The 24,580-nt window shown below is 51.3% G+C and overlaps 2 protein-coding genes and 1 long non-coding RNA gene across 6 annotated transcripts in view; 1 reads left to right on the top strand and 2 right to left on the bottom strand.

Annotated features, from left to right (window-relative positions):
- Window positions 1-268: 268 nt before the first annotated feature.
- Window positions 269-18,993, top strand: KMT5A (lysine methyltransferase 5A). 4 transcript variants are annotated; one of them, XM_069557687.1, is made up of 8 exons: window positions 269-524; window positions 5,861-5,982; window positions 7,079-7,235; window positions 10,304-10,523; window positions 10,905-10,992; window positions 13,838-13,897; window positions 16,131-16,321; window positions 17,101-18,993. In XM_069557687.1, the coding sequence occupies exons 1-8, from the start codon at window positions 515-517 to the stop codon at window positions 17,309-17,311; spliced, it is 1,059 nt and encodes a 352-aa protein (XP_069413788.1). In that variant the 5' UTR covers window positions 269-514; the 3' UTR covers window positions 17,312-18,993. The 4 variants fall into 4 exon arrangements, with proteins under 4 accessions (XP_069413788.1, XP_069413789.1, XP_069413787.1 ...); XM_069557688.1 differs by lacking the exon at window positions 269-524 and adding an exon at window positions 4,784-5,613; XM_069557686.1 differs by lacking the exons at window positions 269-524; window positions 5,861-5,982 and adding an exon at window positions 4,905-5,613.
- On the bottom strand, window positions 9,551-9,920 carry LOC138422580 (uncharacterized). Its single transcript, XR_011249931.1, has 2 exons — window positions 9,766-9,920; window positions 9,551-9,678 (listed from the first exon to the last, which is right to left on the bottom strand). It is a non-coding gene; the product is annotated as an uncharacterized lncRNA (long non-coding RNA).
- A 4,213-nt stretch (window positions 18,994-23,206) lies between the features above and the next one.
- The window catches only part of RILPL2 (Rab interacting lysosomal protein like 2), a 28,974-nt gene continuing 27,600 nt past the window's right edge, over window positions 23,207-24,580 (bottom strand). The window contains exon 4 of the mRNA XM_069557690.1: window positions 23,207-23,732. Coding sequence (XP_069413791.1) covers window positions 23,702-23,732 — 31 coding nt within the window. The 3' untranslated portion in view covers window positions 23,207-23,701. The remainder of the gene's footprint in view (window positions 23,733-24,580) is intronic.

Here is a 24,580-nt window from a genome sequence, read left to right as displayed (position 1 = left end):
TTAAACTGCTGGGGGCTAGGCTTCCCATAAGGGGTGGTCGAGAGGTCAAAGGTCGGGTTCCGGTCAAACCGAGAAAAACCGGAAGTCCCCTGTGGTTCTACTCGGAGCCGGGGCCGCCAGCCGCGTGACTAAATCTCCCCGGGGCGGAGCTTCAGCCGCCAGAGGGAGGAGTTTGGAGCCCCCCCAATGGCAGGGCAGCTCCCCTTCCAGCACAGCCAATCAACGCGGAGAGACGGTAAAATTTAAACCCCCTCCCTCCTCCTCCGCTGAGACCTGTCCCGAAAGCGTTTGTAGAAAGTGCGGCCGCTCGCCCCGCCCCCGCTGAGGAGGCGGGGAAAAGGGCGGGCTTTCCCTCCAGAGTTTGCCTATCACGGCGGGCAGCCTGAGGAGAGACGGGCAGCGGCGCCAATCAGGGCAGCAGCCGGGACCCGGCGGAGCAGTTGGCTACAGTTGTTGCAACTTTTTTCGAAAGCTGCGTTTCCCGGGAGATCCTAGGCGGTGACAGAGCAGGGCCATGGCTAGAGGTATTGGCCCCGGTGGCCAGCGCCGGGGCTGCTGGGTTGGGGGCGTCGCGCTGCAGGCGACACCGAAGTGACGGGAGCAGCGTCGGGAAGGCGCTCTCCCGCCGGCTGCTCGGAAGGCGCGCGGGGACTAGTAGGGTTGCGGGGGGAGGGGCTGCGGAACCTTTCTCACCTCTTCCCCACCCTTGCTCCAGAAGCCCCCAGAAACCCCTCCCACTCCTGTGCTTCGGTTTCCCCTTTTTAAAGTGTGGGCACTTGGTGACCTGCCTCTCGAGAGGCAACGGGGCCATATGTCAAAGATGTTTGGAAACTAAAGCGACTAGCACCTCAAGGGAATGGTTGTCATTGATACAAATGAGGGGGGAGGGCGAGGCTTCGCTTGCTTAGGGGCTCTCTCTGGTTTGGAAAGGAGGTGACCCTAGGTGAGGGCACAGATCGGTATCCTACTTGGTGGGGAGCGCGTCCGAGTGGACACCGCGGCAGGCGCCTTCCTTTCCCTTTCCACTCCCTGAGTCAGCTCTGCGCCGCCGGGGCGGGGACGGGCCCCGCTGGCCCACTTTGGGGTGAAACAGGTCCCCTGGCACCTCCCGGCGCTGCCCTTCGCGCCGCAGCTGATCAAGGCTCCTGCCCACGGGAGATGGCTTGGGTGGGGTTGTGCTGCCGCGAGGGAGTCGATGTCTCTGCCTGAAGTTCTTCGCGCAATTAGTTTGCTGTCAAGACAGACCCACGTTATGCGGCAAAGTGATCTCTAACCGCCGGTCGTTTCCAGCCACTGTGTCCATGCAAAAACTTGAGCGTGACGGTTCACTTGAATTATTATGTAAAATAAATAAGTCGAGGTTTTACATTTTTCTCAAAATTCCCAGGATATTGCACGTTAGTAGGAATTTGCCTTAATGCAGTATGCAGGCAGATCTTTACCTTCTCAGCCACTAGGGAAGCCCAGGCTCCCCAGAGCGGTCATAATGAACAAAATAAGGAAGTATTTATCGGGCTTCTTTGTTTTCAGCCCCTGCACCCAGTTGCATCATTTATTGTCGTAGCATCCCTTTAGGGTCTTTGGGAACAAGACTTACCTAGATTTTGATTAAGAAATAAGGCATAGTGAACTTCAAGTTAAAGAGCTTCATAACCTAGTCCACAGAGAAAAGTAAGATGCCTCAAATATTCTTCTTCAGGAAAGTGTTAAGCATCTAAAAGTATATTTAATAATATCTGGCTAATTTATCTGACAAGTCTGAATAAAATTATGAAAGTGAAAGTAACTCAGTCATGTCTGACTTTGTGGCCCCTTGGACTCTAGCCCACCAGGCTCCTCTGTCCATGGAATTCTCCAGGCAAGAATACTGGAATGGGTTGCCATTCCCTTCTCCAAGGGATCTTCCCAACCCAGGGATCGAACCTTCATCTCCTGCATTGCATAGATTCTTTATAGGCTGAGTCACCAGGGAAGCAAGCTGCTGAATGTTTCTAGGCTGTATTATTTAACCCTCCCAACCTTTTATGAGAAGATAGTGTTCCATTTCACAGATGTAGAAACTGAGGCTTGGGGAAGATAAATCACTTGCCTAAGAGTTATGTTGACTAAGATACTGATAAATATGAAGATGCTTTAACATAAAAAATGTATACTGCTGTCCTCAAACTCAAGACACTAAAATACTAATTCATTCATTTGACAAGCATTTATTCATTACCTACTGTGTTCCAGGCCCTTTGCTAAAGACACGACAATGAACACTGACAGAGATAGAGCACAGTGAGGCTAGAGGGGTGGGAAGGCTGCTATAGGCCATAGTGAGGACTGTGGATTTCATCCTAAGAGCAAAAGGGTATGGTTAGGGATGGGAGGAGTGGTGAGAAGCACATGACGAAAATCTGTGTTCTTGGGGACCACTCTAGCTCCGATAAACTGGAGGTGGTCACAGTGGAAAGATGGAGACCAAGTAGGCCGTCTGATAGAAGGACAGATCCTACCCAAACAAATACTTTTGAGGCTGTAAATATTTACATGATTGTAAAATTTCTAAACCAGAGAGGAGTTGCCAGATATCTGAACATTATGTTCATGTGACTTAGCAGGGCTCTCAAAGTGAGCTACAAGCTGTGAACAAAGACTGCTTTTCTAGAAGAAAAAGACTGACCCTTTATTTGAAGTACTGTAAATAATTCGATATCTGATGACACTAAATGCCCAATTTAATGATTTGCAAGAATAATGAAGCCTAAGAAATAAATAACTACAAATGGCGGTGGCGGGGGGAGTCAAGTGACTCAGTGAAAATCACTGACCATATGTTACAAAGGTAATTCATAAGCCTGTTATGCTAGAAGCTGGGAACTCTCCTCTTCACTTTGGCTAAATAAGAGAGGTAGAGGGACTTCCCTGGTGGCCCAGTGCAGGGGGTAAGGGTTCCATCCCTGGGCAGGGGAGCGAAGATCCCGTATGCCTCCAGGCCAAAAAAAAACCAAAACATAAAACAGCAGCAACACTGTAACAAATTCAATAAAGACTAAAAATCTCCACATCAAAAAAAATTTTTTTTTTTAATGAGGTAAAGTGGAACAAGCAAAGAGACAGAATGGCTAGAGTATGTCCAGTGACTTTGGCCTTCAGCTTACACCTCTGAAAAATGAAAATAACAGTTTGTAAAGATTAACTGACATAATAAAGTACCTGTCTCTAGGGGAAAATTATTATTAATCCTTATTAAGTATTTATTTCAATGGCCAAGAGGTTCACTTTGTTTCCCCCTACAGATTAAGCAAACTATTTTTTAAATGCACTACTGCTAAAATAGATAATTTTAAATGATTTTGATGTGATGGGAAAAATTAAAGGGGCTTCCCTGGTGGCTCAGCCGGTAGAGTCTGCTTGCACTGTGGGAAACTATGGGGTCTCAAAGAGTAAGACACGACTGAGTGAGTAACACTTTCAAATATTCAGTAAATGTTAGCGGTTAGTATTATTGGTGATGAATTTTAGTTCTGTGAGATCCTGGGCACCATTAAAAGTTTTTATTTCTGTGACTGGGTATTTGTTATGCACATAGGAACCTCATGACAGAGAAAAGAAGCTGTTCTACAACTTTACTGAATGATTTGTACTATATTTTCTAGCTACTAGAGCTGCAGAGTTGAGAGGAATGGGCGCTAGACTTGTATTTTAGTGTATCCTCTGCATCTGTGCACTAAAATAGAGGAAGATGTAGCCATGGGTATGTGTGTGTGGGGGGGGGGGGTAGTGAAAATAGTATGAGAAATGGACAAGATGACTTGAGCAACTGTTTCCTGCCTCCAAACCAAGATCCCCCTGATTGTTTGGCAACAAACTACAAACCCTCTGTGCCCGGCAGAGGTAACAGACACTGTTTCGAATGGCTCAACCTGGGTGTCCCAGTGTCCCTTTGGAGTCCTAAGTCTCTGCACAGTCTCTTGGATATTCAAGTGGGCAGAGTACCCTACCCTGCTGGAATTAGTGGTTGGGTGGAGATGGACTTCCCCAGCTCTGCTGTGAAGGATTTTAAAGCATGAGCTGATTTGGGAGGCTGTGTCCTGAGCAGTGTCTTACCATTTAATCCACCGTCTTATCCCTTCTAAGAGGAGGAGGAGGCAGCTACTTAAAGTGATAGCCATTTGTTTATGTGGGTGTTGGAAGGTGCCCTCCGTAGGTTGTGGAATTCATTGATCTTGTTTTTTTTTATCCATGAGGATGCTGCAGCCCAGGCTGGGGAAGAGACTTGGCCTTTGTCACAAAGCACCTCTGGAGCAGATGCAGAGAGAGATACCCAATCTTTGCTTCCCAGGCCATAACCGAAGGCTGGATGCCCTGAGGTGTTTGTTTGCATCTATGACTTTGCACAAATACAGGGACTTTTTGTTGGCTGTGAGCCCTCAAACCCTAATGGCTACAGCACAGTGGTTCAGGGCAGTAATCTATGCCGAGATACCACAGTGCCTGGAACCCCTGCCTCCTGGGACATTTCTCATGGGGGGACAGGACACTTGGCTGACCTGCTAATAAGCCTTCTGCAACGCCATTAGCTCCTCCCTACCTATTTCTATAACTGGTAAGTTAGTGGCTGGGAGTGTAGGCTCTGGGGTCTGTTGGCCTGGAAATCTAGTTCTAGTTCTGAGAACTTGGCCAAGCTCCTCACTTCTCTGAGGTGGTTTTCCCTGTCTGTGGAAGAGAAAATAATAAGGCTTCTACCTTCAAAGGGCTGCTGAGAGGTTTGAATGACAAGGTATGCAGGAGAAGCGCCCAGCAAACATGCTATTATAATTTCCGCTTCATCTCTCCAGGGACCGTACGGATCTGGTGCAGCCCGCCTAGGTTTGACGTCTGACCTGATCACTTCTAGTTCTGTGGCTCTGGGCAAGCCCCTGCATCTCCCTGAAGCCTCAGCATCCCTATCATAAACGGGTTAGCCGCAGGACCTGGCTCCCAGGGGCTTGCCGGGAAGGTTAAATGCCCACGGAAACGCTCCGTGAGCACAGGCTCGGGCACACAGGAGGGCTCTCGTTCACCGCTGCGCGCTGCGCCTGGCACGGACGGGTCTCCCGAAATATCCGTGGAGCCCGCGAGAGTGGGAGACCCGCCGGCCGAGAGCCCGGGCTGTCATTATCATGTTTCCCACCCCTTCCTCCCCGAGTGGCTGAGGACGCGCGAGAGGGGGCGCGCCCGAGTTGGGATTCGTCGCGGCCGCGGGCCCGCCCTCCTTCACTCCCTCCCTCCCTTCGGAGGAGCTTCTCAGCTCCGCCCCTGCCAGCCCCCTCCCCGGCCGGGAGCGGAAGGTGGGCGGCGGCGGCGGCGGCGAGCGGGCGGGCCGCGGAGGACGCGCCGCCAGCGCCTCCCTCTCTGCGTCCTCGGTCCCGGGCCGGCCGGGGCTGCCGCGGCGCGCGGGTGCCGGGCCCTGCCTCGCAGGCCATGGGGGAAGGGGGCGCCGTGGGGCGCCGCCGGCCCTTCCCCGGGGCGCCGCGGCGGCGCTGGTGGCGGCGGCAGCAGCAGCAGCAGCGGCAGCGGCAGCGCTGGTGGCCGGGCCGAGGCGGCGAGGGCGAGGGGCGCGCCGCCATGGGCCTGGCCGGGCTGCAGGTGGGTGTGGCGGGCCCGGCCGCGCGGGGGGCGGGCGGCGCGCGGGGCCCGGCCGGGCCGGGCGGCGGGAGGGCGACGCGGGCCCCGGCCCGGCCCGGCCCGGCCGGCCGGCCCACCGCCGCCGGGCCCTCGGAACATGGCTGCGGCGGGAGGCGCCGCCGCGGCGCCCGGCCCGGGCGGCCCCGCTCCCCGCCCCGCCGCGCCCTGAGCGCCCCCTCCCCCGCTTCCCCCGGGTCCCCCTCTCCAGGCAGGAAGATGTCCAAGCCCCGCGCGGTGGAGGTGGCGGCGGCGGCGGCGGCGGTGGCAGCGACGGCCCCGGGCCCGGAGATGGTGGAGCGGAGGGGCCCGGGGAGGCCCCGCACCAACGGGGTAAGCAGGCACCCTTCCCGCACTCGCTCGGCGCGCCCCCAGGGGCCGTGCGGCCGGGCGCCCCCGCGGGCCCAGCTCCGAGAGCACGTGGGCGCGCCCGCGGCCCTGGGGCGGGGGTGCGGGCGGGGCGCCCGGCCGGGCAGCTTCCTTTTCTGCTGCCTGCCTGGGAGTGGCGTCCCCACTCGCTCCGCCATGACCCTGGCAAGCTCTGACCTCGGAAAAGTTTGTGTCTTTATGGCATTTCCACACCCCGAGACCCGGCCATCCCGGTGGCGGCTGCGCCTTCCCAGAGTGTGCGGGGCCTGCTCGGGGCCCACGGGGAGGTCACAGGTCTTCGCTGACTTGGTGAATGGCTCACCAGGCAGAAAGGCCTCCAGCAGTGTTTCTGGGAAAGCCCTCCTCCTGTCTGTGCTTACTCGGAGGAGAGGCCCCACACCCAGAGACACCAGCGGTGACCTGTACCGCCCCACCGGCCTGCCCACCGCAGTAGAGTAACCGCCCTAAATGCCTTGGTCTGCTGTGCTCCGCACCCGCCTAGTTAGCCTGAGAGAATTTCCCCAGCCGCAGCCCAGTCCCGCAGTCCTAGGACTGCACAATTTGAGAGGGGCCGGGGTTGGGCTCATAGAAGGCTCAGACAGTCTTGGCAGTTCCTACCAGCTGACCTCAGGTCCAAGAAGTGGTTATTCAGGTTCCCTGAGGCCTGTCTGTGCTGGAGTTCCTGCAGCTCCTGCCAGGGCAGTCAGCTGCTGCGCAGAGGCCAGCTCTTCCAATTCTGGCCTCGTTTGCCCTGGTCACTCTAACCTTCTTGTTACTGGTAGGTTGCCTCCTTCTATGGATCTTTGTGGACAGCTGGTTCTCTTTGCTGGCCAGATGTTCCCCCTGCCCTCTTTAACAGACTAGAATTAGAAACCAACTTGGACCTGGGGGATTCTAAACCTTCCACTACTAGGCTTCCCCTAGTAACCCAGTTTTTGAACCATGTTTTTGTCCTTTTTTTTTTTTTTTTTGGTCTTTCGGATTCCAGTTGCCCCTTCTCCGTCTAAATGTTGTAAGATCTTCTTCAAGCCTCTTTCAGAATATGCATTTGTCGTTTTAGGAGAATGTATTTACCGGGCAATCAAAGATCTATACCTACATGAGCCCGAACAAATGCTCTGGAATGCGTTCCCCCCTTCAGGAAGAGAACTCAGTTGCACAATACGAAGTCAAATGCCAGGGGAAGCCATTAGCCGGAATCTACAGGAAACGCGACGGTAAGCCTCTGAAATGGCCCTCTGTCCACCGCTGCCGGGGTTGCATCCTCAGTAATGTATATATGCTAGGTTTCCTTATCCAATCTTTTCAAGCCAAAGTTTGCAGAGTTTGAATCATGTCCTATCTTGCTGAGAAGAAACATAGATACGGGGGGGGGGGGTGAATAGAGCCGCCTGTTCCAGGGCGTGTGCCCTGTTGGTCTAACAGGTTCTCCTTGTTTTTACAAGAGTTAGCATGTCCTTCAAGCTTGGTTTTCTTGCCAAGTTGCCAAAATAAGGCAGCTGGCATGTCGTTAGAGAGGTTCACAGGCACTAAGAGTACAGAAATGATGAGTCTGGCTTGTCCAGACCAGGCACTTGTACTGCAGCTGAGTCCTGTGAACCTAAGGAACTGGCTTCCTTCTCTTTTATGAGCTGGCCTTGACCTCAGTTCTAAAGGTTCTTTCCACTCAAGTGTTCAGTGCTACTCTCTGAAGCAGCGTACTCCAGAATGAGATTTACAGTTAAAATGCTGAGCAAGAAAGCACTTGGTTATTGAAAGTTCTGTCTGGCCCTGCAAAACATGCTGAAACCTGTTGGAAATTTTGCTGTAACTCAAATATTCCCTTTTAAAGTTGTGGGGATGGGGGCTAGTGGTGAACTTTCCCCAGTTACTCTGCTCTAAAACTTGCTTTTAAAGAAACAGCAGCTACCAGCTGCTCCAGCAGCACTGTACAAGGAAGCTTTGTATTTGTTAACAGAAAGTGCCATAAAGGGATGGGGTAGCCCAACCTCTGGTCCAGATCTGAGAACCAGGGGCAGGAGCCAACCCTTGGCCTGATTCCCCCTGGTGATGTTATTTCAAATGGACTTGGATTCTAATCCTAGCTCTACCATTTATGAAAGGAAGGGTCACAGGCAGGTTACTATGGTTTTTTGAGCCTCAGTTTTTCATTTGTACAGTGGGAGAGAGGAGTCCTGCCTGAAGACCAGTTAAAGCATGGGTGCAAAAGGCCTTTGTGAGCAAGTTCCCTGGTGGTCCAGTAGTTAGGATTCTGTGCTTTTACTCTCAGGAAGAAAGTTCAATCCCTGGTTGGGGAACTAAGATCCTACAAGCCTCATGGCACAGCCAAAAGAAAAGGGAGGGGGCCATACTGTCAGCCCATTTTCCACTGGATGGGAAGCATCACAGCCTGCCCCTCCCTGCATCCCTGCTTCTGTAGCACTTAGGCCAGTACTAACCACACTGAGACTTGGGAAGGGCCTCTCTCTAGATGCCATAAGCCAGCCTCACATCCCTTCTGGGATGGGGCAGGATATAGATTGTCCTGAATGGTGACATGGGGCACAGGTTAGCTTATTTGACTCAAAGTGTTACTACATGGTGACAGTTGAAATGGGCTGGATGAACACTGGAGGAGACCCCCATAGACCGGGCGTCTATCCATGATTCTCGTCCTTTTTCCTGCCTTGATGCAGACTTACATGATAGCTAATGTTCATGAACACCACCCACTCCCAAGGTTATGCCCGATGTCTTGGCCTTAACTCCCTCTTATTCCACTCAAGACAGTGTGTCGGGGAGCACTGTCTGTCTGGACCATCTGGAGAATGGTCTGGATGGCTGCTGATGTATTTATTTTTTTCTTTTGTTTTTTTAACTGTTCTTCAGATACCCTGACGTTCACCATTTTAAAGGGTACAGTTCACTGGTTTTAGGTATACTCACAGATTTGTGCAGCCATCACCTCTGTCAAACTCCAGTACATTTCCATCACCCCAAAAAGAAACCCTGTACCTATTCACAGTCATTCCCCATTCCTACCTTCTCCCAGCCCTGGGCAACCACTGATCTGTTTTCCATCTCTAGATTTGCCTGTCCTGGGCATTTCATATAAATGGAGTTGTAAAATATGTGACCTTTTGTGTCTGGTCTCTTGTACATTATAATGTTTTCAGGGTTCATACATGTTGTAGGCTGTCCGTACTTCATTCCTTCTTGTGGCTGAATAATATTCCATCGTGTGGATAGACCACATTTTACTTACCCATTCATCAGTTGATGGACATTAGAGTTGTTTTCACTTTTTAGCTCTTATGAATAAGCTTCTGCGGGCATTCATGTATAGGTTTTTATGTAGACATATGTTTTTAATTTTCTTGATAGATGCCTAGAACTAGAACTGCTGAGTCAGATAATTCTCTGTCTAACATTTCGAAGTCTGCCAAACTCTTTTGCAAAGTGACTGCACCATTTTGCATTCCCACCAGCAATGTAGTATTTATTTTTGAAAAGTAAAAAAAATTTTATGGAAAAAAAAAAAACAGTTCAATACTGATGTTCCATGAGTATATTTAGTAACAAGTCATTGGCGACATCCCCCACAACACACTGAACTGCTATTGGGGCACCATGCTGAGAACCACTGTGAATGCCATGCTTCGACCCTGTTAGAAGAGGGAACTAGAAAAAAGAATCTGAAATGAGTCATGCCAGGGAGCTAGCCCTTGGGGAAGAGGTCTTTGTTGGGGAGAGGTTCTGCTTTATCACCTTACTTCCGTCCACCAGTGCTGCCCCACTCTGTAGGGACTGAGCTTTCCTCCCTGGAGCCCATTTCCTCAAACGCCATCGATGGAGCCCTCATGCCAGTGTTGCTGGCTGTGACGCTTCTGCTTCAAAGGCTCTTCCTTCAAGATGCAGGCAACCTGATGGTTTGATTAATCACAAGAGCAGAATCCAATCACAATACATATATGTATCAACTTATCGTGGTCTAATACTTCAAATATCTTATAATTGTATTGATCAGTCATACTTCAACAAAGCTGGAAAAGGGGGGGGAAAAAAAGATGCAGAGACCAAAAGCTCTGCCTAGGGTCTGGGTCAACAAGTAAAGCCTGATCTTTTCCCCAAGATACTGGTTAGTGGACACCAGGCTTAACAGCCCAAGGGCACTACTGCCCAACACGCCCCCACCCGCATTCCCCCAATCTCCTCCCCGAGCCTGTCTTAGCAAGCAGCCGAGGGCTGGAAAGTGGGAGGTGTCAGGTCCAGAGTCAGCCTGTCTCTCCCCACCCTCTGCCCACAGAGAAAAGAAACTCTGGGAATGCAATACGAAGCTCCATGAAGGCCGAGGAACAGAAGATCAAAGACGCCAGGAGAGGTCCCCTGGCACCTTTTCCAAACCAAAAATCTGAAGCTGCAGAACCTCCCAAAACCCCGACCTCGTCTTGTGATACTCCCAATGCAGCTGCTGCCAAGCAGGCCCTGAAAAAGCCCGTCAGGGGCAAACAGGCCCCCAGGAAAAAGTAAGTACTCCCTGGAGCCACTTCTCACGCAGGGCGACCTGCTGGGTACCAGCTGGGGGGAGGCCGCCCACCCTCTCAGGCCTTTGAGCTATTAAGGCTCAGATTCCTGAGACAGCACCAGGGATACTGTTACTTGTCCGCGTCCTGGTCTGCCTCAGGTCCAGAGCCCCGATCCTGCTGAGAGTAGGCATCCTGCCTTTGGCACTCTTTCTGAGGCTGCCGTGGGCAGGTGAGCTGAAGTGACCCCGGGCCACAGTGGACAAAGGTGTTTTAAGTGACCTGATTTCCAAGGAGCCTGCTCCTAAAGGGTCGCCTGCCTCCTGACTGTGAACATGGTCTCAGCGCTAACGCTTGGTTCTTCCTCTTCCTTTCCCACCCCAGAGCTCAAGGAAAAACACAGCAGAATCGCAAGCTCACAGATTTCTACCCTGTGCGAAGGAGCTCCAGGAAGAGCAAGGCTGAGCTGCAGGTAGGGTCACGTGTTTCAATTAGGCTCTCAAAGGGGCGGGGTGGCCTGGTGGGCAGTGCTCACTGCACACCACCTGAGCTCTCTTTGCATCATCACGGGAAAAGTCTCTTGGCCTCCGCGGCCCCGATGTCCTCCTGGGTCTAGTGGGGGTCATCATAACTCCCTTGGGTCACTGTAGTGCTTAGTTAAGATGCTTCTGTGAAGGAGCCCTGTCACCTGTAATGTGGGGTATGGGAAGTCAGGACCTGCAAAGCTTTGGCAGGGCCATTGGAGCCTGAGACTGTGGGATGGGCTGTGTGCTCTCTTAGAGAGCATGTTTATCTGCTGTCCAGAGGTTTCCTGTCTCGAGATGATGAAGAGCACTGGCTTGGGAACTACTTCCTGGTTGTGTGACCTCAGGGCTTAACTGCTCTCTGCCTCTCTGCCATGTCCTGTGAAATGGGATGATGTAGTCGAGCCCTGTGCAGTGGTTGGGAGGGTCACGCACGTTAGTGAACGCGAATGGAACACTTAGAACCGTGCCTGGGACGCAGTGAGGACCTATTAACCCTTGTCACCATTGCTTCCCCCGCATTGTCCTTTCCTGGGGCTCCTCTCTGGTCTTCCCCACGCAGCCACAGAACCTGTGAAAACCAGGCAGGATGACCAGCTGGGCTGTAAGGCGCCCGCCCGCCGTGTTTGCAGAGTGCTGAGCTGTGCACAGTTGATCAATATTTGATGCAGTGAGGTGTGGTTATTGCCTTTCTGTTAGGGAAACCCAGGGTGTGGCCTGGCCCTGCAGCCCCCAGCTGCTTCCATCCCCCCTCCCACCCAGCGGCAGCAGAGCAACCTCTAGGCTTCGGAGGAACGTTCAGGACTGCCGCCCCCACAAGGGAGGTGGGGGACCCTGGCCTCTCAACCCTCAGACTCTTCCGCATTTGGATGTTGAATCTGTAGCTGTACAGACGGTGAGGCAGCATCTCTGTGTCTCCTTTGAATTGACAAGACTTCATTTTTTAAAAAGGGGGGAGGGTGTCATTTTTCTCCCCCGAGAGAGAAGCTCTGGCTGTATTTCCTTAGAAAGGCAGTGTCTTTCAGCCAAGAACAAGCTGTTACAAGCTGTTTGCCTGCAGTGGGAGGCTGTGCGAGGTCAGCCTAGAGACAGCACTGCAGAGGGCGAGGCGGTGCCAGCCCCCAGCACCCGGGACACCTCCCAGCTGCGGTCGGGAGCCGCAGAGCCCACACAGGGAACCTGGGGGGTCCACCCAGTGCCGCTGTGGGCTGCAGGGTGGGGGAAGCCTGAGTTGGCCTGTTTTAATTAAAAAAAGAAAACAAAAACCAGGGACTTTTCTTTCTGGAGGAGTGGAGGCTGCAGTGGGTGTGTTGCCAGAGTGCTGAATTCTACCGCAGGCAAGCGGAAAGCAGCTGGCAGTGGCTCCCCGAAGCTTGGTCTGCAGGCAATCAGGCCTACTCTGTGGCTGGATGGAGAGCCAGGGGCCAGGGAGAGCCACGCTCTGCCCACCACTGTTTGTGTTGGCTCTGTCGGGTGGGCATCCTGGCCAGGTGATGGCTGGCCAGGCTGGTGGGGCTGCGGCTGGCAGAGGTGAGGCCTGAAGGCAGGGCAGCCGGGTCTCTTGGGTGAGGCCAGTCCCAACCTGACTGCCCTTCTGGGCCAGCCAAAGCCGAGGTAGACAGGGCATTAGGGGAGGGTGTGGGTAGGTGGGGCGAAACAAACAAAGAGCCCTGAAGACACCTCGTTGTGGCTGAAGACAGAGCAGGCGGGGCTCAGTCCAAGGTCCAAGTCCAGGGCAAGAGGGTGGAAACAGGGCCCTGGAGAGATGCCCTGAACCCCTCGTTGCTTCGCTGTGGGAGCCCCTTCTCTGGTTGGCCTGGCCGTGGGTGGGTGACAGCCCGCACTGGGCAGGGACTGCAGTGTTGGCAGTGCCCTGGCCGCGTCATCACCAGCCCAGCCCAACCCTGGGCCTGGCATGCAGAGCAGCCTGCTGACTCCGGCTGGGCATGTCTCAAGTCCTTCCTGCCTTCACCCTGGTTCGCACCTTGCTCCCTTTCCAGGTCCTCAGTCCCCCAAGGACCGACTACTGCTGCAGTCCTCTTTAGGACGCTTGGAGCTAGTTGTTTGCATGTCCCCAAACCCCCCCAGAGTAAAATGGACTCGTTGGCTGTACATTCAAGAGTGTCTCACCTGGCCCCAGCGTGTCTCCTCTGTCTCATTCCGTCCCAGCAGGGAAGTCCCTGTCCCCACTGCCCACCACCTATCCCAGTTTTCCCACGATTACTCCCATCTACTTCTGCACGCTTATAACTGATTATTTAACAAGGTGGTTGTGCCTGTGCGTGTGGGGGCGGGGCATTGTTGCCTTGAGAGCTCACTACGTCCAGGTGCTGTTCTTGGCCAGGAGATGCCACAGTGAACAGAGGGTGGACGTGGTCGATGGTGGGTACACACCTCCTGTCCAAGTGGCGCAGCCTCTGATCAATTTAGCCCTGACTAATTTTATATGCAGTCGGAGTCCTGATTTTTACATGTCCATGATTTAGATACTTTGTAAAAGTCTGTGTGGGCCAAACAGAACATAGCCCCAAGCCACATTCTGCCACAAGCCCTATTCTGCCCTTGAGGCGCCCCGTCCCCCTCCTAGCCCACCTGAACGCCAGGTGGTGAACGGCCCACCTGAGACAGGCAGTGAGGAAAGGATGGGGGCTTGGTGGCTTGGACATCCCTGGGGACCGATGCCATGGAGGCTAACTGAGTGGACCCTGTGGCGGCCGGGACTCCCAGAGCGGCCTTGGTGAGAATGCTGACGCACTTCTTGTTTTCCCTTTTTTTCTTTCCCTCCCCATCCAGTCTGAAGAAAGGAAAAGAATAGATGAGTTGATTGAAAGTGGGAAGGAAGAAGGAATGAAGGTAAGGGGCCGCAGGGCCCACCGTGTGGAGGCTGAGGCTGTGAGATCACGCCCTCCGTGGTCCAGAGGCCCATGCAGGAGTCAGGCTGCCTAGATCTTCTGATGTCGCTGTGACCAGGCAGACTGTTGCAAGTTGTCCAGGGACTGAACCCTAAAAGTATCCTTAAGGGAATGCCTCCTGAGGGAAATGAGATACTGTCCTGTGGAAACTTTTCATTTATTTATGGCTGTGCTGGGTCTTCGTTGCTGCGGGGGTTTTTCTCTAGCTGCGGTGCGTGGGGGCTACCCTCTAGGTGATGTGCTCAGGCTTCTCGTTGCAGTGGCTTCCCTGTGGAGCATGGGCTCTGGGGTGCGCAGGCTCCAGTAGCTGAGGCTTCTGGGCTCTAGGGCACAGGCTCAGGAGTTGCGGCGCATGGACTTAATTTGCTGCTCCGCCTTTATGAGATCTTCCTAGACCAGGGATCGAACCTGTGTCTCCTGCACTGGCAGGCGGATTCCTACCCACTGTGCCACCACGGATGCCCCTCAGGAAACTTTTCATGACAAAGGACTTCCCTCACAGTCCAGGTTAAGAATCCGTCTGCCAGTGCAGGGGACTCGGGTTCAACCCTTGGTCAGGGAACTAAGATCCCACATTGCCACAGGGCAGCTAAGTCCAAGTGCCCCAACTTCTGAGCCCACGCGCTGCAACTAAGATTTGACACAGCCAGTAAATATTTCTTTTTAGTCACGATGAAATTTATACATATGTATGTAACTTACCATCGTAACCATTCTTTAAGTGCAAAATTCAGTGGCATTAAGTACATTCTTCATTCACAGTTGTGCAACTATCCCCTCTGTCTAGTTCCGGAACCCTTTTGTCCTCCCAAACGGAAATCCCGGACGCACCAGTAGCCACTCCCATTCCCTGCCCTCAGCCCCTGACAACCAGTCTGCTTTCTGTCTCTGTGGATTTGCCCCTTCTGGACATTTCATACAAATGGAGTCATAGAATGTGTAGCCTGTTGGATCTGGCTTCTTTCATTTAGCATGACACTTGGGGAAACTTTTAAAAGGACAGGCTCATTTTTTCTATACTGTTTTCCTGGGAAATGGCAATGCCCAGGAAGATTTGCTTTTCTCTCGCGTGCTCAGTTGCTTCAGCTGTGTCCTACTCTTCGCAACCCTATGGATTGTGGCCTGCCATGCTCCTCTGTCCGTGGGATTCTCCAGGCAAAAATACTGAGTGGGTTGCCATTTCCTCCTCTCTGGGATCTTCCTGAGCCAGAGATCAAAGCCAGGTGTCATGTCTTCTGCATTGGCAGATGGGTTCCTTACCACTAGCACCGCCCCCTATTTTAGTATATTTCAGACACAGTGGGACCATGAGAGGGGAGGAAGTCTCAGTGGTAGTGGCCAGATGGGTCTGGGCTAGGACCCAGGGGATGGGAAGCTTCAGGTTCCACCTGCCACTGAGGGGAATCTGAATTTAGTTCTGGGCCTCCCAGCCAGTCACCCTCCATCTCCATTTAAAATGGAGTGCAGGAGGAGGTCAAAATACATAAAATGGAGTGAGGAGAAACCCAGGCGTGTACATTATGGACTACAGGAGAGACTCAGAATGTTAGGTCCTACTCTTCCCCTGAAGAGTAGGCCAGAATGTGGCTTTGAGTCTGTGTTACATCACTTCCTAGCTTGGTGGCCGGGGACACATGACTCTGCCTGTCTAATCCCTAATTTTGCAGGTTTTCGGGCAGCACCCACCTAGCAGATCTCTCAGGATCCCATATAACAGTGCTTTGCAAACGAACACAAGGGAGCTCTTTGGGGTGATGGATTCTGGCGATGGTGGCACAACTATGTATGCTGAATGGGCTTCCCTAGTGGCCCAGTAGCAAAGAATCCGTCTGCCAATGCAGGAAACAGAGGTTCAATCCCTGGGTCGGGAAGATCCCAGGGATCCAGAGAAGGAAATGGCTACCCACTCCAGTATTCTTGCCTGGGAAATCCCATGGACAGAAGAGCCTGGTGGGCTACAATCCATGGGGTCACAAAAGAGTTGGACACGACTTAGTGACTAAACAACAGCAATATGCTGAATGATACCCTTCAAACCATGAGTGTGAAATGAGTGGATTTTATGACCTACTGCAGTAAGGCTGTTCAAAGAATGTATTGCAAGCTGCTGGCCACTCACGGTGGCATTTGTTGCTGTTTATGAACCAATCCTCCCTCTCGGCACCTCCCAACAGATTGACCTCATCGACGGCAAAGGCAGGGGCGTCATCGCCACCAAGCAGTTCTCCCGGGGTGAGTTTGTGGTGGAATACCACGGGGACCTCATCGAGATCACCGACGCCAAGAAGCGGGAGGCTCTGTATGCACAAGACCCCTCCACGGGCTGCTACATGTACTATTTTCAGTATCTGAGCAAAACCTACTGGTAAGTCCCCTGGGGCTTCAAGTGGCTCTTCCCCTCCCTGGCAGAGGTGCCACCAAGGGCATCCTGACTCTTCTTTTGGCTCCAGTTTCTTGCTTGGTGCTTGCTGCCATTTTTCAAAGCTGCAGTGCAACTCTTCCTACCCTTAATTCCCCCCCTCCACACACACACCACTTCCATTTTTAATTCTGGTGATTGAAGCGGTTCTGGAGGCGATCTTGGCCACCAAGCGGTGGACCCGTCATGTAAAAGCCTGCAGAGGGGCTCACCTGGCCTTCCGCCTGGGGCATGTGACCAGAGCAGCTCTGGGAATCGCTGATTTCTCTGTCCCCTATGCGACGATATCAGTGATTATTGTTTTATTTTATTTTTTAATAGACTGTACTTGTAACGTTCCCAGCAAAACTGAGTGGAAAGTAGAGAGAGTTCCCATATATCCCACCTGCCTCCACCATCCTGTACAGCCTCTCCCCTACCCTCACCAACAGTTGATTTTTATTCATTTATTTATTATGCCGAGCTCCACAGTCATCTCTGGTGCTTCCACAGAGTCTTTTGCATTCTCATCTACACTCCCCCACCTCCCGCCCAAATACCCCATACCTAGCGCCCCTCTGGGCTCTTAAAGTTACATATATATATTTTTTGAGTTGAATTGCTTTCCCAAAAACATGGCTATAAATCACCATCACCCCACCAGAGCTGAGAGCAAGCCCTGACTCAGACTGGGTTCAAAAGCCTCTTTATCAATTTAATCCTCTGTCGCCCTCCCTCCCGGCCAGCGTGGATGCAACCCGAGAGACGAATCGCCTGGGAAGACTGATCAATCACAGTAAATGTGGGAACTGCCAAACCAAACTGCACGACATCGACGGCGTGCCTCACCTCATCCTCATCGCCTCCCGTGACATTGAGGCCGGGGAGGAGCTTCTGTATGACTATGGGGACCGCAGCCGGGCTTCCATTGAAGCCTACCCCTGGCTGAAGCATTAACCCAACGGTCCCGCCCCCTCCCCCCTTCTAAGGACAAAGTGCCCTCAAAGGGAATTGATTTTTTTTTTTTTTTTACATAATCTTAGCAGATTACTTCAGATGTTTTTAAGAAAAAAGTATATTAAGATGCCTTTTCACTGTAGTATTTAAATATCTGTTACAGGTTTCCAAGGTGGACTTGAACAGATGGCCTTATATTACCAAAACTTTTATATTCTAGTTGTTTTTGTACCTTTTTTGCATACAAGTCGAACGTTTGTGCTTCCCGTGCATGCAGTCCAAGACTCGGCACAGGTTTTAGAGGAAAGAGTCGAACATGAACTAGGAAGCCGGGTGATGCACCTGCCTCCAAACGAAGAGCCAGGACTCTCTCCCCCACTCCCCACATACCTGCCCCCCGCCCCCAGCATCCCAGTGCCAGGTGGGCTCCCCCATGGCCTGGATGGGATGTTCCCAAGCTCTTGTTTGTCCTGACATCTCGACAGGCGCACATTGAAGTGTATGAATATTTTTTAAAAAAAGGTTTCACAGTAAGATAGTCTTCCCCTCTGCTTTCTCGAAAGCTTACTGACCCGGTGGCTCACGGGCCAGGCCTCGATTTACTCTTCCACGGGCTGCCGCTTTTCCGGGCACCTTAAAGCATCAGGGTGGGGAATCAAAGGAGACGTGGGCAGGGACAAGCATTGCTTACCTAGCCCTTGCAGGGGCAGGGTTTCCCGAAACTGGGTTAGTTTCTTTATAGAAATGTGAACACTGAATTTATTTTAAAAAATAATAATAAAAATCAAAAAAAAAAGACAAAAAAAAATAAACCACAGAAGACAACTTACATGTATATAGGTCTTGAAGTGAGTGAAGTGGCTGCGTTTTTGTTTGGGTTGTTTTTAGTTCAGCTTTTTCTTTTTCCACCCTTGGTTTTGCTTCTGTAGAAGAGATATGAGATGGTACACTATTCTAATCAAAAATCTAAAGTTTTGTAGTGGGACCAGAAATTACTTACCCAATTCCCCACCCCCTCAGCCCCAACCTGATTCTGCTTGGGTTGAAAGCCCAGACCTGCTGTCAAGGCTTCCATGTGCCAGACCACCTGGTGTCCTTCCTGTAAAGCTGCAGCCGTGAACCAAAGAGCGAGCCTACAAGCCCCGAGAGGCAGGGCCCCTACGCTAGCTGCCAGGGGGCAGGGGGGCTGGCAGGCCCAGGGGTCACGGCTGAGGGCCAAGTGTTCACCTCGACTGTGACCGTGGGAGTGGCGGGTAGCTTCTTCCTGAAGGGGGGACCGGCTCCCACTTTCTGTCAACTCGTAGTTCAGGGGCCTGGGGCTCCAGAGCTGCCATCTGGGGTCTCTGGCGCAACCCCACCCCACCCCCGACTCCCAGGTAAATGTGAATGGAGACAGGCATGAGAACCTGTCCTCAACTTCAATGACCCCCAGCCCCGGCCTCATGACGGTGCTACCTAAGGAAGTCTTCCCCCTCCCATACCCACCCCCACCCACCAATCCCACACTTGCCTGGTCAGTGGTCAGCAAATTGGAGGAGGATCCGATGGGAGTGTGTAAATGTGAGATAAAATGTCTTGGTTGTACCTGTTTGTGGTTTAGCTTTGTATTTAAGAAAAGGAAATAAACTTGAAAATTATTTGTCATCATAAAAATGAAACAAAAATTAAAATATTTATTGCCAGGCGAGGCTACCTGTGTCATTCTGTTGTTTTTCGCAAAGCAGTGGTAGGAAAAGGTAATGCACTTTCTGTTTCTTTTTGGGGCCGTACCATGTGGCTTATGGGGTCTTAGTCCGCAACCAGGGGTTGAATCTGGGCCCTCAGCTGTCAAAGCATGGAGTCCTAGCCACTGGACCACCAGGGAATTCCTGTTGTTTTTTGTTGTTGTTCTTGTTCCATTGTGTCTTTGTCGCTGTACTCAGGCTTTCTCTAGTTGCGATGAGGCAGGGCTACTCTGGTTGTGGTGTACGGGCTGCTCATTGGAGTGACTTCTCTGTTGTGGAGAACAGGCTCTGGGGCATTTGGGCTCAGTAGTTGTGGCGCATGGGTTTAATTGCTCCTCAGTATGTGGAGTCTTCCCAGACTGGGGATTGAACCTGTGTCTCCTGAATTGAGTGGTAGATAACTATTGGACCACCAAGGAAGTCTGCCCTGTTTATGCTACAAAAGGGCCACTTAACCAGTTTGAGTCAGTTTTGGTGACTGTCCTAGGGGACAGTCTTCATTTTTATGATGAGGGGTCAGAGGTTGCTTGTGAAGTACATGGCCCCTTAGAAGAGTGCCCAGCATGTAGCATATATCTTAGCTGTTGTACTTGTCATTGTTTCTGACGTGCTAGACTTGATTCTCAGGTAGGCGTCTCAGTCATCAACCTTGCCTGTCTGGTGCTGGAAGTATCCCAGATCCTGATCCCTAATCCCCACACCACAATCTACCCCCGAGAGGCTGCATTCCTTCAGCCCCAAGGCACTGGAGGCAGGTTGGAACTGAGGGCAGAGTCCTCAGTTTACAGGTGAAAGATCCATTTCCGGCATAGGCTTTCAGCATCTGTCAGCCGTTTCCCTAAACAAATCACTTACCCTCTGAAATCTGTCCATCAAGTTGGGAATGGCCTCTACCCACCTTCCTTGCAGGGGTTTCCTGAGGATTCAGTCATCATATACTTTACCATGGAGGATTCAGTCATCATATACCTTACCATGGAGGGGACAGTGTGGCCTGGTAGCCAAGTGCTCAGCCCTGGAACCGAACCTCAGGTTTCACCCACTTCGCCGCTGTGTAACCTTGGGCAGGTTACGTAACCTCTCTGGGCACCACTTTCCTCCCCTGTGCAATAGAGACAAGACTGGTGCTTGCATCAGGACGATCGTGAGGACTGACTGAGTTTAAGACATAAAAGTACTTGCATGAAGATAATCTTCAGGAATCAGCTATTATAAAGGTGAAAATTTGGGGTGTTTAAAAAAAATATTTATTGGCACCGAGTCTTCGTTGTGGCATGCAGGATCTAGTTCCCTGACGAGGGCTCGAACCTGGGACCCCTGCACAGGGAACGTGGAGTCCCAGTCTCTGGGCCACCAGGGAAGTCCCTTGTGTGGTTTCTATCATTCAGGATTTACAAGTGCCCTGGACTGACAGATAACTGCTTCTAAGCCTGCTCTCCTGGCTCACGGTTTGGAGATGGAAGCCTACAGTGTGGGAGCAACTGTGTCTGTCTTGAATGTGGTCACACTGGGCCCAGCTCCAAGAACTTACCTTCTGAAATTCAAACACCCACATCCCAGCATCTGTGATTCTGAAGTCAGGATGCTCAGATTTGTTTCCCAAGTCAATTCTTACCTCCAAGGGGCAGAAATCTTCCTCCTCCCTACCCACTATTAAGAGGGGCACACCTAGTCAGGGATGCACCATTATACAGGGTGCCAGGAGTCAGAAGCTCCTGTGCTGTGGCAATCGCATTCTGGACCAGACATTCAAAGGTTGCCAACTTTTGGGAGGCAGAGTGGTTTTGACCTTTGCACCTGAGTTCAAGTCCTACTTCTGTCACTTCCAGCTGGGGCCTTGGACAAGCTCCTTAGCCCCACCATACTAGCAGCTGCTTGGGTGAATAATAATAGTAATGCCCACCTCATAGGGATAAGGTGAGGCAACATATGTAGGTGCAGTAAATTGCATTCGTTATTAGTATCAGCACTTTTTGGAGAATCAGGGTACATAGAGCTTCACAGATAAGAACCTGGGCCTGAGGGGACTTCCCTCATGGTCCAGTGGCTAAGACTCCATACACCCAATGCAGGGGGCCAGTGTTGAGCCCTGGTCAGGGAACTAGATCCCACATGCTGCAACTGAGAGTTTGCACGCTGCAACTAAAGATCTCATGTGCCACAGCTAAGATCCGGTGCAGCCATAAAATTAAGGATCTAGAATCAGGCTTGCATTAGCATCCTGGGCAGTAACTTCATAGCTACGTGACCTCGTGTTAGGTGCTTCAACCTCTCAGAGCCTTCATTTCCAAATCCATAAACTAGGCAGTTCATATTAGTTAGTCTTCATCTCCTCTAGTTGTTAGATGAATAAATGAGATAATCCAGGCAGGAACCGAGACGTGATCACTGAGCCAGAGTTATTCATTGAGAAGACAGGCTCACAGGCTGTGTTCAGCAGGCTCATTAGTTTCTTTGCAAAGTGTAGTCTCCTGCTCCCTACGGACTGTATCTAGATGGATTTCTTTTTCACATTGTAACACTGCTGAAATCAGGGTGAGCCTTAAAGTCAATAGCATCTTGAAGTTATTTGTAGCGTTTTTTTTTTCTCTGTCACAGCAACACACAAAATAAAGGTGCATCACTTAGATACAATGAAATACATGTCCACCATATATACACGTGTATGTATCAGTTCAGTTCAGTCGCTCAGTCACGACGGACTCTTTGCGACCCCATGAATTGCAACACTGCAGGCCTCCCTGTCCATCACCAATTCCCAGAGTTCACTCAAACTCATGTCCATCAAATCAGTGATGCCATCCAGCCATCTCTCTAATCCCCTTCTCCTCCTGCCCTCAATTCCTCCCAGCATCAGAGTCTCTTCCAATGAGTCAACTCTTCGCATGAGGTGGCCAGAGTATTGGAGTTTCAGTTTCAGCATCAGTCCTTCCAATGAACACCCAGGACTGATCTTTAGAATGGACTGGTTGGATCTTCTTGCAGTTCAAGGGACTCTCAAGAGTCTTCTCCAACACCACAGTTCAAAGGCATCAATTCTTCGGCCCTCAGCTTTCTTTTATAGTCCAACTCTCACATCCATACATGACCACTGGAAAAACCATAGGCTTGACTAGACGGACCTTTGTTGGCAAAGTAATGTCTCTGCTTTTTAATATGCTATCTAGGTGGGTCATAACTTTCCTTCCAAGGAGTAAGCGTCTTTTAATTTCATGGCTGCAGTCACCATCTGCAGTGATTTTGGAGCCCCCCAAAATAAAGTCTGACACTGTTTCCACTGTTTCCCCATCTATTTCCCATGTATGTATACTTGTGTTATATGTGTATAATATATATGTGTGTGTTTATTTGGCCCTTGAACAGTGCAGGGAGTTACGGGCCCTCACTCTCCCGACACTGAAAAAATCCAAGTATAGAGACTTCCTGGTGGTCTAGTGGTTAAAACTTCAAGTTTCCAATGCAGGGGTGTGGGTTTGATCCCTGGTCAGAGCACTAAGATTCCCATGTCACATGGTATGGCCCCAAAATAAATAAAATCCACCTATAGATTATAGTCAGCCCTCTGGATTCAAGGCTCCTCCTCCATATATGCAGATCCAACTAGATTCAACCATCATATATGGGTATATGTATATATATCATACATGTCTCCACATATGCAGATTGTGCCATACTGTGGTGTCTACTGGGCTTCCCTGATAGCTCAGTTGGTAAAGAATCTGCCTGCAATGCAGGAGACCCCAGTTTGATTCATGGGTCGGGAAGATCCACTGGAGAAGGGCTAGACCACCCACTCCAGTATTCTTCGGCTTCCCTGGGGGCTCAGCTGGTAAAGAATCTGCCTGCAATTTGGGAGACCTGGGTTCGATCCCTGGGTTAGGAAGATCCCCTGGAGAAGGGAAAGGCTACCCACTCCAGTAATCTGCCCTGGAGAATTCCATGGGTTGCATAGTCCATGGAGTTGCAAAGAGTCAGACACGACTGAGAGATTTTCACTTTCAATTTCACGGTGTTTACTATAGAAAAACATCCATGTGTCAGTGGACCTGCGCAGTTCAAAGTGAATTGGTCAAGAGTCAACTGTATACAGTTCATAAATTTGGAAACCAAGACTCCAAGTACCTTATACCAGGTCACATAACTCCAAGAGACCACTCTAAAACACAGAAAGTGTAAAAGTCATTTTACTTTAATACAAAATCATATATGGAAAGTCATATGAGCAAAATCAAATATTCACTAAATATCAGTGAAGTCTTCATTGCAATGTCCATACCAGGTTTTCCTGCATCCTCTCCCCGTCCCCACTTGGGCTGGTGTATTTCGCTGCTGTGTGGCAAAGACGTGGGCCCAGGGACGCAGAGCTGGCATCCACATCTGCGTGCTTGGGGCTCCCTGGGTGGCTGAAGTGGGGCTGCAGGTGACCCCACTGTTTTTTTTTTTTCTGCTTTCTCAATTTCTTTTGCCACTTCTCCTGCCCTGGCCCAGAGTTCAGGGGTGTTCAGTTCTGCAGCTGGGGAGAAAGCTTCACCCCTTCCTCCTCGGACGGCTTTGAGGGGAAGCGAAGAAGCAAGTGCAGTGGGTACGCATGGCACCAAGAGATGATTGTAGAAGTCGTCTTTCTGGGTGGTCTTCTGTGTCTGAGAATGCAGTCATGGCCTCAGGCCTAGGTCTGCTTCCCTGATCGGAAAGAGAACCTGGGAAGGGGGGAGGTCAGAGGAAACAGAGAGAGCACTGAAGCGGGGTGTGCACAACCCCCTGCAAATTCTGTAAGCAGCTCCTGCAGGCCATTCACCCAAAAGTTTATTTCTTAAGAGCTCATTATGCAACAGGCACTGTTTCAGGGCTTTCGATCAACTCATTCATTTCACACTCATAACAACATGAGGACGTTGAGTATAGTCAATATCCCCATTTTATAGATGAGCAAACTGAGGTTCTGGGAGGTTAAGTAACAGGCCCAAGGTCACACAATTTTGTCTTGGAACTGGGAGTTGGGCTCAGAAGCCCACTTAACCACTGTTGTAGACTGACAAACGGAGTCTGAAATGTTTTTGTTTTCATTTTAAGTGGTTTTTATTGTAGAGGAAATGATAACTTCTCAGTGTTCCCTACAATGATAAAATGAATAATGACTAACATGTAAATTCTTGGATATAACAGAATACATATAAAGATATCCCCTGAAGCATGAACACCAGACCTTCAGTCCTCCTGATGCGCTTGACACGTGGGGGTGATCACAAAGTACAGTGTTAGTGCTAGTTCAGGTTGTCGGAAAGATGCAAAGATGGCCAGTGAGCTGAACAGTCAGTGATGGGGATACAGGCTCTTGCTTCTAGTCAAAGACAAGCCCCAGTCCCAGCCCCGCTAGCAGCTCTGCCGGCAACGGCAGGGGCGAGCCCTTGACTCATGTGTGGATACAGGCGTTAGGGCACATCCGCCCTCCCCCTGAACCTATGTATACCACCTCCCAACCCCCACTTCCCTGCCTCAGGAAATGACATCAGCCCCCACCCAGTCATTCAAGCCAGGAACTGGGAGT

Source organism: Ovis canadensis, chromosome 17 (assembly GCF_042477335.2).
Source record: "Ovis canadensis isolate MfBH-ARS-UI-01 breed Bighorn chromosome 17, ARS-UI_OviCan_v2, whole genome shotgun sequence".
NCBI classification, from domain to species: Eukaryota; Metazoa; Chordata; class Mammalia; order Artiodactyla; family Bovidae; genus Ovis; species Ovis canadensis.
Note: the sequence above shows the minus strand (reverse complement) of the source record. Positions and strands in the feature narration are given on the sequence as shown.